The sequence below is a fragment of the Leuciscus leuciscus genome (genome assembly GCF_965113295.1).
Source record: "Leuciscus leuciscus genome assembly, chromosome: 22".
NCBI classification, from domain to species: Eukaryota; Metazoa; Chordata; class Actinopteri; order Cypriniformes; family Leuciscidae; genus Leuciscus; species Leuciscus leuciscus.
The window spans coordinates 25145694-25162914 of NC_138746.1; the positions used below are offsets into that span (position 1 = coordinate 25145694).

The 17221-nt window shown below is 36.7% G+C and overlaps 1 protein-coding gene across 1 annotated transcript in view; it reads right to left on the reverse strand.

The window, feature by feature from the left end:
- LOC309487030 (protocadherin-15-like) overlaps window positions 1–17221 on the reverse strand; it is a 242960-nt gene that overhangs the window by 56828 nt on the left and 168911 nt on the right. Inside the window, 2 exon segments of the mRNA XM_082154579.1 lie at window positions 3627–3739; window positions 10066–10206. Coding sequence (XP_082010705.1) covers window positions 3627–3739; window positions 10066–10206 — 254 coding nt within the window.

Genomic DNA, 17221 nt, shown 5'->3' on the forward strand with positions numbered 1-17221 from the left:
TCACTGTTTTGGCTCTAGGGGCCCAAGATTCTCATCCGGATGACTATTTTGAATGTTTAAAAAAAAAAAAAGTTTTTTCTACGGCTGCCACGATTGAAATGTATAACTGTTCCAAAAAAGCACTGTCCGGAGAAAATATAGAGACCAGACCTCTTGGAACTTGAATAAAATACCCCTGTTTTACACCATCTTGAAAATGACACACATCTGCTCAAAGCAGGACAAAAAATACAGTTCCTTCCTTAAATCCTCACATAAAGTTTTTCTTTTCTGGCTTAAGTTTTATTTAGCTTATTTTCTAAAATATTTTGTCTTTGTTTCTCCATTGTATGCACGAAGTCGAGAAAGTACACAATAAAATAATATATTATTTCTGACCAGAAGAACAAAACTTTCTTTCTGCCGCATGCCTTCACAGAGAGAATGAAAGGGGAAAACAACAGTGAGAGAAAGTCAGAGAAATGAATAAAAGGATTGACAGGTAAAAGACAGGAGCGGCAGGAGTTTTTACCTTATGGTGAAAATATACAGACATGGGAACAGATATGCTGTCCAAGGCATGGCAATAGCCAGTATGAGGTCACTGAGGACCGGACCTCTGTATTTTTCCGAGGTGTAATAAAAGTTGCGAAATAATTACCTAATATAGTATTACTATTAACTCCACTTTAGTGCTGCAAGCATATATTGCAAATCAAAGTAGGTGTTCACAGAGCCTTATGTTCACAGAAGCTGCTGAGCACGAATTCCAGCACAGCGCAACGCTTCAGTAAATGGTCATAAAGTGCAAGATAAGATGTAAGTATTGAAACTAAACATTTCATTTTTGACAGCTGTTTTAGAATAGAAATGTTAAACGACAAAAAAAAAAAAAAAAAAACACTGACATGGTTTTAAAACTATTGTTATCCTTTTTTTTTTTGCCTTCAAATGTCTGAAAATGCACACGTGCAGGTCAGAGAAATCAAAATCTTCTTGGCAGAGCATGCCCCCGAACCACCCTAACTACAGGGAACCTCAACTTTGGTACATTAGTGATTATAAAACACAGCCTATGGCCCTGGTCCCTGGTCCAGTAGGCATCCCATAATGACAGGTCTAATGAATATAGGGCAAATTACAATTGGGAGTGAGCATCCCTATGCTCTACTCAGTCCGAAGGGCAGAGCTCTAGAAGTGGGGACTTTGGAGTGAGCAGGGCACTTGCGTGTCATAGCCGTTTGGAACACACTTGGCGAAGGGAGCAATGACATACGATGTAATTTCCTCATTATCTTCACCTGCAATGTTACCATGAAAAAGCAGCATTAGCTGTTCCTTCAACAGGAATTTCTTATTATTGTTGTTAATATAATTGTTGCAAATACACATACACTGTAAAAAATTTCTAACCTCTCTAAGTCAAAATTTTCTAGTGACTGGTCACATTTAAATGTTTTAATTGGCCCAAGTGCAACTCTTGTTGGAATAGTCTGTTAACATTGGCTCAATGAGAAATAATACGTCAGACTAATTTAAAAATTTAGATGTTATCAGTCACTAGAAATGTTTAACTTGGGGATGTATTTTTTTTTTTTACAGTGTACATTTTATAATTAGGTTTTACAAAACAACCTAAAATATTCTGTTTTAACATTAACACGCTCCTGCCAACAAGCTTTAAAATGGATTGTGAAGACTCGCCACCCTGGGTCATTCGACCATAAACAATAAAATGACTGTCCATCGCATGCATAGGTACTGTATATATAGATAGATTCCTGATTGGTGTCCATTTCTAACAGGCTGCTATACACAAGACGTCTGCCATATTGGAACGGTCTGTGAACACTCGAGAGCATGATGACTGTGCAGGTGCATGCATATCTATATATGTATTTAGACATTATCAGATGATTTTCATAGCATTAGGCTTATTATTAATGTGATAATTCTGCATATGGATATTGCAAATTGAGTTACATTAAACACAAGCCAGCAAATTCTCACCTCTAAAAGGTTATATTTCTTTTGGTATTTCTAGATTTTACAGCCATAGGCTGCACAATGCTGAGACATTTTCAATGAAAATTAATTGATTTGTTAGTGTGAGTGATGAACAGCGTTGTGTTAACAGTTCCAAGATGGCGGACGCCATAAGTCACCTCAAGACCTTTCCTAAGGGACTTGGATTGAAAAAAAACAATTTTGTGCAATTGGACAATTGCACAAGCAATTCCACAAGCCCTTTGTGAAGGGATTGTTTATTTTCATTAGGAACGCTCCTAAAAGTAATATCTGCTTCCCAAAGTGCCCTTCAAGGGTGCAAAAATGCCCCTTAAAAAATGCCACTTAAATTGTTTCTTTAAGTTAGAAACAATCATTTCCATATTTCATTGAAATTATAATTAAATTACAACTGCTTCATTTTTTTTTTTTTTTTTTTACGATAAGCAATTTTGATATGCTGGGTCATGAAGCGAAACCTGAGAACCATAGACTTAAAGTATCAGCAGGAAAGCAGAACTATTATTTTTTTAACATTCGGTTTAAAGTTTATAAGATTAATTACCTCTACTTTACCAGTACAGATCCAAGGGATCTACAGAGAGCAGATATTATGGCCAAAATAGCAAGTATATAAATATAAACGGCCCGAGGATGAACTTTCTTTAAAAACAAAAGGTAGAAGATACAAAAAAAGGGCAAAAAGTGTGGGAAAGTGTGAAGGAAAAGTGTGGTCAGTTGAAATCTGGTAAGTTGACCCAAGGTATCAGAGAAAATTAAAATGTTTCTAGACAAATTGGTTCAGAAGTTATAAGCTAAAATTTACATGAAAGTTTGAGACATTATAATTTCATTGTATTGCTCAACAGCATCATAAGACTTTGGGCCAGATTTACTAACAGCTTGTGCCAGCGCAAACCCTCTTGTGGCGTTAAAAAACTATTGTCACGATTTACTAAAGACACGCAGTGAAAAGTCAGCGCTGAAAAGGCATGGACAGTTAATTTTGCGGCTGACCTTATTGCATATGCATTTGTAGGAGTTTCCCTTTCAGATGCATTTAAATGAATCACGCAAGGTGATTTACTAAGGATTGCGCTCGTCAATTTACTGGTATCTGTGCCATTATTTACTGGCCAAGAGATTAGATTGCGTTGTCATTCTGGAAATGATCCGGCTGCGTCTGTTCTTTAATTTGCTTGTCGTCAGTAGATCACGCGCAGAACTCTCCACTCCCAATGGCACTTTTTTGGAATTGCGCTCTCACGCTAATTTGCCCTGTTTAGTAAATCTGGCCCTTTGTGTCTCTATTAATCAAAATCAAAAAACGTCTCTAACATAAAATTTTAAAGCCCCTGTCATGCTAATCCAGACTCTTCAACATCCACATTACTGACAAGCTGCAGACGTACCCTTTGGAAACAACAGCGTTTGAGAGCTGTAGACCAGCTCCATAGTCATATTCAACCTGCCTGCAATTCTAGTCACATATTCACAGATAACACTCATTACTCATGCAGAGATTCTGAATCAGCCTGCAGGGAATATGTGCTAAACTAATTCTGACTCACAGAGCTCAAAGAGAACATGTCATAAATAAGTATATGTCTGTTCCCTTCTCTACAGACAATGGCACCCACCTGTACTCTTCCTCAGTGAAGATGGGTATCCTGGAGGGCTGAAGCACAGTGATTTCCACTGTGGTTCTGTTCATCTTCACCGGCTCTCCATCGTCATAGGCGATGACCACCAGCTATGAGAAGAGATTATGAAAAATACATTAAAATGCAGTTCATACAGACAATGACTTGAGTCTGAATATTTTTGTGGGCCATTGTCTAGATTGTAACAAAAAATTCAATTCTTTTAGCTAAAAAAAACAAAAACAATTTTGCTGAATATTTTTATATTAAATTAAAGAAAATTAAAAACGTCTAAAAAGATCAAAAGAATAAAACTTTTGCCTGCCACATCATTATCAGCTTTCATTTTCCAAGGCCCGCCCAAGAAAACGTCTCACCGACATGAAAAGCAACCAATCACAGTTAGTTTTGTTCCATGTCACGTTTAGGGGCGTGAAAATGCAAAGTCAATGTCCCTACGATAACAGACCAACGCACAGCTAACAAATTTTTCGTTCAAGAACTTTGTACAATGGTGCTGCAAACATCACATACTTTTAAAAATCCAGTATTTAGTTGATGCACTCATTTTCATAGTTGTAAACACGAAGGCTTTCTTCTTCCTTGAGGGGGTTTGGCATCACGCCAGCTTTGTTTCCGGGTGGACCATTAAAAAATGTAACACTCACATCTCCTGGAAATCCTGGAGAATTCAACCAATCAGATGACGACTTTGAAACTCCCAAAGTGTTTCCCATTTTTTGTGTGTCGTATGCATCAGACATTTTTTTATTGCTGACGGAAACATACATAAAAATAACCATACAGCACAAAAAATAAATAAATCAAATACAAATAAGCGGGCCATAATATTACATAAAAATAATCACATGAACAGCCCAAAAGAAGAGCAAATTCTAAACCGTCCTTAACTTATTAGCAGATATTCACATTCAAGTAATTTTCCATTTCTTTTAAGAAGACAGAAGACAGGTTTACAGTTAGATCATATGCATTTGTTAATGTAACATTTAAATGAATTATAATCAAAATAAATTAATAATAAAACAGATCATTTATGTTGTGGGGTCTGAGTCGAAATACCCAAATACAATGTTTTCTCAGATGTATTGAGAAGCCTGGCAGAATCTTACACTTGACAAAAACGCCAATATAATTCCAAAGACAAGACATTTTCCAAACAAGGTTTTCAAACAAATTATTCCATAAGGAGATTACAGAAATCAATTTCTAAAGAAATAAAGATCTTATTTTATAATTTTTGGCTCTTAACTCAGAAAAACAAATTTGACCAATAGGTGTATCACAAGGTTTATGAAAGGATGCAATAGACAATGAAGAGTGATTACAGTTTTTAAATAGCATTCACAAACCAGAATAATGCAATAGCTCCCATAACTATTGTAAATTGGTTTGGGGTTATTATTGGTATTTGGAGAAAAAATGTGAGTACCTGGACAAAAGACCTTGATTATTAAACAACTGCTCCACCAAAAGCAAACCATTACTAAACCAATTATCATAAAAAAAAAGATTTGGTTTTAAATAAATTGTTCTTATTGTTCCAAATAAAAAATTAAATATTTATAAATTAGATCCCATGCTCAGAGAACATGTTGATGAAAGTTGTAAAGTTTTGATAGAGAATTTAGATTAGATTTAGACGTCATAATTACACATTAAGAGAAAATGAATGCCACCAAATTGTGAAAAAAACAAGTTGAGGAAAAACATTTCAAATAGAAGCTGGTTTTGATAGGTATTGATTCAGCCCATCAGTTTTAAATGTATTGTTGAGGGAATCAAAATCAATAAAATCCAGACCGCCATTATTATAAGACTTTAGTATGACCGACTTACTCATATAGGTGATTTGTTTTTCCATAAAAACATTTTTGTGTTAGCCAGCTCCATTGTCAAACGTAACAACCCAGCGTTGAGTTATTTATCGCAGGCTTTTTACATCTTCTTCAGAAGAGAGCAATTCTAGCAGTGACATTGAATTGGTGTATTTCTTCTGTAAAATATAGGTTTGTGTAAATTTTATTAAATCTATGTATGTATGTATGCATGTATGTATTTTATTTTACTTGAAAACTTGTTTGAAAATAAAGTCGGTACACTCATGTGTATTCAAGGTAAAATGAAAAAAATTGCATTACTTTTCACTTGATGGTTAAAACATGTATACATTCCTAATTAATTTTATTTATTGAAAATGCTATAATCATTTTTTTTTCTCAAAAGAATTTGAAATCAACATGACTGAACAAATATATATATATATATATATATATATATCTTTTTTTTATTATTATTTTTTATTATTATTATTATTTTTAAATCACATTTACATTATCTTGGACATCATTATTTCTCACTGAACCATAACCATTGTGCCACAAGAAGAAAAACAAAAAAACTTTTTTAAAAAACGTTTAAAAAATGTTTAAAAAACATTACAGTCTAATATATTATTTTACACACAGACAGACATGTCTAATTTTTGCTCCGGCACTTTATAATGGCACAAAGTATACAGAGAGGATGAACGCTGCTTTTCTAAATAAACATTTTAAAAAAAAATAAAGATGTGCATTTATTGATTAAAAGACTTGTCAGACACTATTTACAAATGAACACGGTAAAACCAACATTTGCTCAATGGTAAATTGATTTAATCTCACTTAACATTAGGCTAATTAATTTATGTATTGATTCAGGTCATAGTAGAGGAGACAGTAACTAAAGAGTCCACAAGTCGGTGAATGTTATATCAGAAATACACATACGCAATTGTTATCATTTTAATCCAGTGACTCCCCCCTCTTCCCCCTCTTTTTTAATGGTCAATGATAAATTACTGACCCTGAAGAACATCATTTGTCGGAGATAATTGGACTTAGCATGAGACTGACTGCTTTAAATAAACAGTGTCATTGTTGTGTTTTGTGCTTTTTCCATCATGAGAAACAAATAGAACAATATTCTGTTCTGGTTGACAAAAGTATAATTCCGTGACTCATTAATAGAACAGTATGACATAAAGAGCAACATCTATTGCTTATAAGGCATCCACGTGCGTAACTGGACACATGACATGAAATTCATGCTGGTATTTTATTGGTGGCCAATGGCCATCTGACAAAGCATTTCCAATTCTCATAATCTTAAAACATTAGAATGAGAGTCAAACTGACCTCAGCTCAGCAAAACTTTTGATTGATGTTGGATTTCAATAACATGAAAGCAATACACTTTACAAAGAGGTTCAGTTTGTTAGCATTATCTAATTCATGAGGTGTCCTGAACTAAAAATGAACAGTACTGCAGCATTTCTACAGTACATTTCAAGTTTAATACATTAACTAATGTTAATTTATACATTTCAAGTACATTTTAACATTATTTAATGTATTATTTTCTGTATTATGAACGAACATGAATTAACAATGAATAATAGTTTATTAATAAAGTAACACTAACCTTAATTAAAAAAATGCTGTAAACGTAGTTCATTGTTAGTTCACAATACTTAATGCATAATAAATTGAACACTGTTTTAAAGTGTTACCATAAAACTTAAAATCTGTAACTTTAGTATGTCCAAAAATCAAATGCATTCAAGCCATTTTAATTCTCCTTTCTGTCATTTACAAAATGATGTGAAATGACGCATTATACTATTTAAAAGGTTCCTAATTTTGTTTTGGAGGTCTCCTGCAATAGATTTACATGCATCCATGGTCTAAAAATGCTTAGCATTCACAGCAGCTTCACCTCTTTTCTCAGTGTCTGAAACGGTTAGATCAAGGATCTGGTCTCTCTAACCCCTCCTTCTGTGAGCCTATTCTGCTCTGATTGGTCAGATGTTGAGCCCAGTCTGTTGTGATTGGTCTACAGCTTACAGCGCATATCGGACACAAAACGTCTATTACCATATCTGAATTTCAGCTCCTGAGGTTTCCTCAGTGCTTGATACACAGTGATACGAACAGTAACAATAGCATCGGTTTTACCCAAGCAGCAACCTCCCCGTCTCTCTCTTGAAACCAACACGGAAGTGAGTTAAACTGCAATTCATTGACTGGCCGCTTGAGGCTGGCTGCAGAAGTGAGTCAAATCTGTATCTCCCCCATGTTAAAATTACCAACTTTACAGCAGAAAAAAACATGTTTACAGCCTGGATCTCTATGTGGCTTTGGTCTATACAGCTAATTTTGCCCTTCATAACAACTGTGAGGGGGGTGAATTTTTTTATAACTCATCCGTTTAGTTGATTAATATTTAAAGTTCTGCATAATTAAGGGTGTGTCCACTTTTGAGTGACAGGTGGATTCCCGCTGTCAACGCTAGCCGTTTGTTTGCTGTTAGCCGCGTCACTACTCACTTCACCTCAGCAAATTTTAGCTGCTGAACTTGCCATCTCTGCAGTGTTTGTGCTTTTTTCTGAATTATTTCATACAATTTAATACACCCATTACTTCGCCACGGCTTTGGATTCCGTCGTTGTCGTCGAGTATCGTTCGAGAGAACAACCAGCGCTGTATTTCAGTTGTTTTCCTCTGTGAACATGCACTAATGGATGTCTGACAATTTCGTTGGTTTTTGGAGTTTTCAGATTTAAAAACGTCTATAGATATAAAGGCTCGTTCGTTCTGCTCTCACGGAACAGATAGATTATAATATGCTTATGTACCGTCAGATGAAATCCTGCAGGTGTCGGTGCTTTCTCCGTCCATGCAATAAATGCACATCCTTGAATGAGTGTGGATTTTCTAGCGCATTTACTTGAACTTCATAGGTAATATATCTATGGTTTAACCCATTTGAGAGGCGGCCAAAATTAGAATTTAAAATGGACTGAATAAGCTCTCTACGAACTTGACGAGCGATTCCGCGCTGACGGACCATAGACTATAAAAAAAAGAATGACTGACATGTAACTGTTATGCACATAAATCACTGTCACACACACTCTCTCAGAATAATAGTTAAGTTACTGCATAATATATTTTCAACTAGCAGAATAGTACAGAATGACGATACACAGTCTCACTTGTAGCCATGTCTTTTAATAATATTTCAAAGGGCAAAAACAGGAACTTTTCATTGGCTTTACATAATCAACTGTCACTTTAGCGCGAGGCCCTGTGCAGTCGCAGACTTAGTACTTTCCATAGGGTACTTTCAGTAGCATATAGCATTACCTCCCAAGCCTGAGCTAACTCGATCACGTCGAGAAGTGAGCCGCGAGAGTGGTTTCATAGCCAGGCTCCTCCAGCTTCACCCACGCCCCGCCTCTTTGCCCATTTTCTGTTATCCGAGAGTGACGCAAGGTGACGCGAGGCCAAGATGGCGACGGCCGACTCCGCCCACTTTAGGCTTCAAAAATGCTCTTCAGAAACCTACGGGTGACGTCACGGACACTACGTCCATATTTTTTTACAGTCTATGGTTTTACCATATCAATTAGATCACGAGTCCTCATCCTTTGGAAGTGCATGCAAAATGGATTTGCGTCTTCTCGACATGACGATAACATGAACCAAACTCATCCTCAGATACAACTACAGTGTTTGAGTGCATGCAAAAATGTGAGTACCTGAACAAAAGACCTTGATTATTAAACAACTGCTCCACCAAAAGCAAACCATTACAAAACCAATTATCATAAAACAAAGATTTGTTCTTGAATAAATTGTTTTTTTATTGTTCCAAATAAAATACCTCTGTGGTGAAAAAATATTTTTATAAATTAGAGCCCATGCACAGAGAAACTGTTGATGAAAGTTGTAAAGTTTGATAGGAAGTGTAGATATGTCATAATTACACAATAAGAGAAAATGAATGCCACCAAATTGTGAAAAAACAAGTTTGCTGGTTTTGATAGGTATTGATTCATTAATTTTAAATGTATTGTTGAGGAAATCAAAATCAATAAAATCCAGACCACCATTATTATAAGACTTTAGTATGATCGACTTACTCGTAGGTGATTTGTTGCGGATATGCTCTGTAAGCTGTAGACCAATCACAACAGACTGGGCCATCTGACCAATCAGATTTTGAGGGCTAATGTAGACATTGTTCGCGAGCAGCCAATGAAGACCATAGGCTGCCATTATGCTAATTTAGTAGTAATAAAGTAGGTTCATGCAGGAAGTGAGACTGGAATTACTGACAACTCTTTTTAGGCAGTTCAGAATCGTTCTTTCTTTTAGGAGACAATAACTCCATTTATTGTGGACTTTTACTTTCCAGACTTTTTACATTCACAAACAGCTATGTTACACACTACATGAAAGGTAATATCCTAAAAAACCATAATAGGGGCACTTTAAATCACTCTAGGCTGGACTCAAACTGGATTTTGACACAAGTGAAGTAACAGTTCTTTTAACAGTAGAAAAACAGCCTGTCGGCCCAGACTCACCTTGAAAATGGCGTTAGGTTGCTCATTCAGGTTGACTTTGGTGATAACTCTTCCTGTGTCCGTCTCTACATCAAAGATACTTCCACTGTATGGTGACAGATCCTGATCCACTCTGTAGCGCACTTTACTGGCAGGCGTACCCTAAGGGAGGAACACGGTTAGTATCAACACATCCCTAGAGCAGACCTACTTAGATTTAAATGACCAAATATGGTGTATCATTATATTTAATTCTATGCATCACATTATTATATAATTATAGATTGCTATTGTTATCACTGCTTCAAAAGGGGCTTAATTATATATTCTTTCTATGACATCAAATCGTAGTCATTTGCAGAATATTTTCTAAGCTGCTATTGTCCATACAACAAAAGAAGGCAGAAAGCAGTGGCTTTCAAGCTCCGAAAAGGACACAAATGTCCTCATTTGCCATTTTTCAAGTCTTTTGAAGTTATACAATATTTTAGATGTTGTGAAAGTTAAGTCATTAATAATTTAAAATGAAACATACCCTTCAGCTTTTACATCAATCACATCAAATGCCACTGCAATGCACACTAGCATTCAAAAGTTTGTGTCAGTAAGATTTTTATTAAGGGCACATTAAATTAATCAAAAGCAACAGTAAAATTTTGTGATACAAAATGTATTTATTTCAAATAATTGCTGCTCTTTTGAACTTTTTATTCATCAAAGAATCCAAAAAAAAATAAAAATGCATCACGGTTTTTAAAATATTAAACAAAATATATATTTGTTTTTACTTTAGTAGTAGTACTATGGCATTTTTTGGAGCTTGACAGAATATAGTCAAAAATATGTTAGAATGTATGGAAAAGAACAGCTTGAACATTCTGCAAAGCATCTCTTTTTCTGTAAATCATACGGGGGTTTAGAATGACATGAGGGTGAATAAATAATGACAGAATTGATATTTTTGGGTGAACTCTCTCTTTAAAGCATTGACTCCTCTTTGAATAGCAGGTTTGAGCATCCTCAAAGGTCTCTCGGGCATCATGTTTTGTAGAGCTACAGAGAGCTCTGTCTGCCGCACCTCATTCTACTGATACTTTACAGCTCTTCCGTCTGGCTGAATCATAAATGTTTGATGCTTTGTGCTGTGGTAAACATACAAAGTCATTTATACTGCAGGAGAAAGAGACAGAAACAACATCGCATTTACATCAATAACAGCCAAGAAATTCGTTTCTAGTCTTTTTTTTTTTTAGCCCATGTCACAATTTTTCGATAGCTTATTATTTGTGTCATATGTCTTTAGCACCCGCCATGTTTTCAAAGCATTATTTAACGAAGAAATGCATAATTTAACAGCTTCTGTGGCAGGTCATGAAAATAAACAGCGCTGTAGTCTGCTTGACGGCAGACGGCATGAGCAGGAAGAGTAAAACAGACAGATTTACCTCAGCTGACCACCTTAATCTCTGTTAAGACGATCACACCACTACGTTTAGGGAAAGTAAAGTTAAATCCGATGACCTGACATTACTGTATCACTCGGTGCTGTCCCGGTTTCTGTAAAATCCAGTCATGATGCCAAATAAGAACATCAAATGCGGACAAAATATGCTATAATGAATGTACTAGAGAAGTTAAACGCCCATGCAGTAGCATTTCCCAATTCCTGGACACTGAGAAAACACCCCCCCAAAAAAACAGTCAATTTAAAAAATCACTGCTAAAATGACTTCATGCTTATAGTCATGATTATCTTGGTTACACTTTTCAATAAGTTATTAACTATCAATAATTACAGTACATCTAGCATTAACAACTAACATTAACGCCCCCTTGCAGTCAATACTTTTATTCCCTAAAATTCATCTTCGATAAATCAAAATTACATATTTAAACGCCCCCCCTCCCCCCTCCCCCATGAGAAAATGTTTTCATGCCTTAAAATAGTTTGAATGTAACTCTACACCCTTGCTTAATTGAGCATAAACACTCCCATGAATATGCAAATGAGTCCACTCAATCACACCAGCTCAGACTATCTGATCCAAACCGTGTCTTTGGGCCCTATTTTAATGTTCTGAAACGCAAGTGTCAAGCCCAAAGTAACTTTGTGGGCGGGTCTCGGCGCTGTTGCTATTTTCCCGGCGGGATAAATGACTCTTGCGCCAGGCGCAAATCTAAAATGGGTTGGTAGCTTCATTATTCATAGGTGTGGTTTGGGCGTAACGTGAAATAAACCAATCAGAGCGTCATCTCACATTCCCTTTAAGAGCAGACGCGCTTTTTCCATAGCGGATTGCTATTGTAACGGTGGATTTGCCAGGCGCGCGCCAGGAGCGGTTCACAGCCAAGGAGAGCAACGCTCTCGTCACGGCCGTAAAAGAGAGAAGTTACATTGAAATGGAGAAACCCACCCAAATTAACTTCGGTTAAACAGGCGTATGATAATTTGGGTAAATGTGTAAGCTAGATGTATGCTTTTATAATAAATTGTCTATCTATCTATCTATCTATCTATCTATCTATCTATCTATCTATCTATCTATCTATCTATCTATCTATCTATCTATCTATCTATCTATCGTAATAATGTATGATTTGCAAAAATGAAAACGGCTGCTTCTGTGTAGATGAGAGAATCAAAGTGCGTGTTGTGCACACGCTACATTGATTATGGCCAAGCATGCGCCCTTAAAATAGCATATGAATAACATGCGCAACGCGCCACTGACTTTAAATTTTTTTTTCCTGGTTAGTGGCGCAATTGTTTTCTAAACCTGCAAAATAGCATGAAGGAACGTTTGCGCCGGAACACGCCTCCTCTTTGCGCTGAACCGCCCCCGGGAGCGCAAGTGTATTTCCTAACTTACCGACGTGCTTCTGTGGAGGGAAAAGTCCGCTTTGCGCGGGTGCAAAATAGGAATGATACATGCGTCGGTGTACAAAGTCACTTGCGCTGGGTGCAAGATAGGGCCCTTTGAGTCTTTAGTTCACTGAAGTTTTAAGGAGAAAATACTCAGCAATCCTGTTGACTGATGAATTTGCAAAAATATTAAGGCATGATATTAAGCTCTGAGAGCTGGTCCAAAAGTTTTTAATTTGACATTTAATTCACACACACACACACACACACACACACACACACACACACACACACACACACACACACACACACACACACACACAGTCAAATTTTGAGTTTGTCTTTTGTTCTGTTTCTCTGTTTTGTTCATGTTTGAGTTTCTTTGTTAATCTTCTAGCCTGTTAATTAGTTTAATTCTCCTCTGTTCTCTCCCTGTTTGTCTCCATGGTTTCTGATTGAGTTCCTTTGAGTTCAGGTGTGTCTTTTTAGCTTCTCCCTATGTCTGCTGTGTATATAAGCCCTCAGTTTTTGTTAGTTCTTTGTTCTGGTATTAGGAGCTGTTTACACAACACCGTTTTCAACTAAAAACGTTAAAAAATGTATGAGTTTTGGCCATTCGGTGACACGACAACGGCGTTTTGGGTGCCTGAAAACGCAAACTTTTGAAAACGAGGTTCAAAGTGCAAGTTTTTGAAAACGGCCTCCGTGTAATCAACAAAAACATGAATCTCTGAAGATGATGACGTCATGCACATGCGTATTACGTGTTCTGTCTATAGTGTTCAGTCATTAGATCACCATTCTAATGGCCTGGCAGCAGAATACAGGGTTTTATGTCGTTTTTGCGGATCCGTGTGAATGGGGATCGTTTTGACAATGGTGGTGTCATCTGTACGTGGGAAACTCAAAGGAAAAACTTCTCAGTTTTAAGCATATAGTTGTCATGTAAACATACCCTTAGTCTTGTGTAAGCTTTGTAGATATGTTATTTCTCCATCGATACTCTTGTCTTCTGTTCGTGAATTTAAATACAACTTCTGTGGATTTGGATTTCTGCTTACAGTGAGTGTTTAACTATACAGTGTGATAGATATATAAAAACTTAAATACTGTTATCCAAAAAAAAAAAAAAAATGAAGCTTTCCCTCTGGGTTAAGCCATGAAATTAGACAGGTCTTATTCCTGCTATTATGGGATCAAATCAGTTAAAGGTATAGCGGAGGATTTTTTACTTCCGGGTGGATCACCTATACTATTGGTCCTCCTAATTGTCAATCATTCTGGTGAATCAATCAAACTTATTCAAAAAGTGGAGAGGGCGGGTCTTATCTAAAATTCGGAAAGATCCTCCACTATACCTTTAACTGTTTAAGATATGACATTCATGAGTCCTTTTCAGCGGGTGTCACTGTCAACACTCAAATGTGAGTCAGTCACATTAGTGGGACACATTAAGTTTCTGCCTGGTTGTTATATTCATGCTGTGGCGGTGTGATTAATGGCTGCTGGTTCTTCTGCTCTGTAGTGACACTTCAAGGATAGAAGTCCATTACTCATCACTTTAAATCTTTTCAAATAAAAGGAAGTCGCCACTCAGGACATGAGGTTCAACCTGCATAAAGGCAAAGGAGGAGCTTTCATTACCCAGTGACCTTTGCAGCCGTGCATATAAATACCTTGTCATTATCTCATTCACCGGCGCTGTCTGGAAATGTAGCTGTGCTCGTACTGTAATCATCAGAGTTTGAGCAGGACCCTAATGAGGAACGATCACTTCCTGTCCTTGTTCTGCTACACACTTTTCCTATCAAGGCCGTTTGAGGAAGGGGATTTTAAAAGTGAGAATTATCTGACTTTAATTCCAGTCATGCCTGAGAGAGACAGAAATTGAACTGCTCCATGTCTCCATGGTGATTCACAACACAACAGGAATGATGAATCTGGTATTTCAGTGCAGGGCATCCAGGGTCATTAAAAAAAAAAAACATTCTTCCCAGACATCAAAACAAAAACGCACTTGCCACACACACACGCGCGCGCGCAATAAACACATATAATGTCCGCTTATAATTTTCCGTAAACCTTGGCTGTGTTCAGCAGACGTGTAAGCTTGCGAGAATAAAACATGAGGATGCTCGGGGCTCAACAATAAGGAATTCCAGCGTGTAGTAACATATTTTGGAAAATATATTAAATTCAAACTTGAAATGTAAAGCATGTTTTCAAGAGCAAAAACGCATTCTCTCTGATAATCCCCTTATGCCTCACTCAGAAGTAAAAAAAAAACTAAAAAAAAAACTAAAAGGAAACTAAAGTGCTTCTCCTCATCCAGGCGGATGAAGAAAACGTCAGTCATTACCACTCATTTCTGATGATTGACATCACAGAGTATACCTGTATTTTGGTACTGATGATGTGTGAATGGTATCTTACTGGTAAAAGATGGAACGATGATGCGTGTGTGAAAAGCACATTTGTGTATTTACCCGAAAAGTTGTTCTTGTAATTTTACTGTAATTTACCAGGATTCCATTATTACAAATACATTTCAAATTTTCTTTTTTGGATGACTCATTCTTTTAACACTTAGCCTGACACAGACTATCTTGTCTCTTGGCATTGACAGTATCCTTGAACTCAAAATAAAAAAAGAATACAATAAAAACCCAACTAAAAACCACAGGCAGCGTTGTGTCTGTCTTGAAGGTTAAGCTCCATGTCAGAGAATCCCAGCAACACACACCTCTCTCTGACACACTCGTGTCCTCTACGGTGATGTGAGTACACAGGGTCCTGCTTGTACAGGGGTATTTAGAGTCACCTTAAACACCCTTCACTGTCCAATCTCACCTGCTGTCAAGAATCGTCCAGTTTCGCAAACAATGAACCAGACTATTTAAATGTTGAGTAAGCATTATAATTGACTGCAGGATAAGCAGAGTGTGCGGTAATGATGTGATTGCTTGCAGATCGCATGTAAAGGACCTATCAGCCTGGGTCCTCTAGAACAGTGGTTCTCAAAGTGTGGTACGCGTACCACTAGTGGTACGCAGGCTCCGTCTAGTGGTACGCAGAGGAATCACTGAATTTCGCACGTAAGATCAAACCGGTATGATCTTTTACTGTCTATTATTGTGTGCTCAGTCTTGGCTGGTCCCTGGAGCGTACAATACGATTACACCGGCAAAGAGGCTTCTATACTCTTTGACACCGGTGTAGAACGGCCAGTGCATCACGCGATCAACTGCTAAATTCAAATCGTGCTTTCGCAGTTGGCTGGCGCTGAGTCAGAGACGGACGCGCGCCACTCAGGCGCTGTCAAATATCACAATTATTCAGTGTTTTTAACCACATAATGTTTATTTTAGGTTTCAGACATTTAAATTCACCCAAGTACTAAAAAAACAACACATTTAGAATTTGTAAAATACACACTGAAGTCTATGGAAGCGGAAATAATTATAATTTCCATTATAATTAGACGACACATTTTATTCATATCAGATTTGATTCATTACACATTGTGTTAGTAACTTTAAAGTTAACTCTATTCTTCTCCCAGTTCACCGGCCACTACTTTCATGTATTTCGGGAATTCACGTGCTGTAACAATCCAACAGATCCGATTCTCTGAACAGTGGCACAAACATGACGGCGCTCAACTAACGAGATCGTTATAAAGGTGTTTAAACAACATAACACTTCCACTTGCATATAATTGACACTCGGAATATCAAATATTTCATGCGATAGCTAACAAATTTGTGAATATTTTGAATAAAAAAATTAAATAAAAGCAGCTCATTAGTCAGTCACATCAGTCAGCGATATTGTGGCTGCGGTGTGTAACGTGACAAGCAATGACGCGTCACCATGGAAACAATTATAGTGATCAGTTCTAAATAATGATCGCCTTGAAAAACTTAGGGGTCAGCCAGAATATTTTAAATGTACGTTTTAAAAGGTTAAATATCAATACACAGCCTGTGTTTTTTAAATTAAGTACAGTATTTTTTTTTACTTCATATTTTAAGTACAGTAGGCTTCAGTTTTTATTTCACTTTTAGGTGCAATACATTTTAATTGAATCATTATTTAAGTTTTTTATTTACCTGTATGTAAGCAGCACAGTGCAGTGTTAATGTTCAAACTGTGTTTTTACAATGTTTAATGTGGCTGACAATAATAAATATTCTTATTAGAAATTAAGCTGCCTCATTTTTGAGCTGTACGCATAACCATAGCTGAATAGTTAGGCCTACTACGCTACTGTATTCATATTGGTCATTATGGTGGTACTTGGAGAGCCAAATA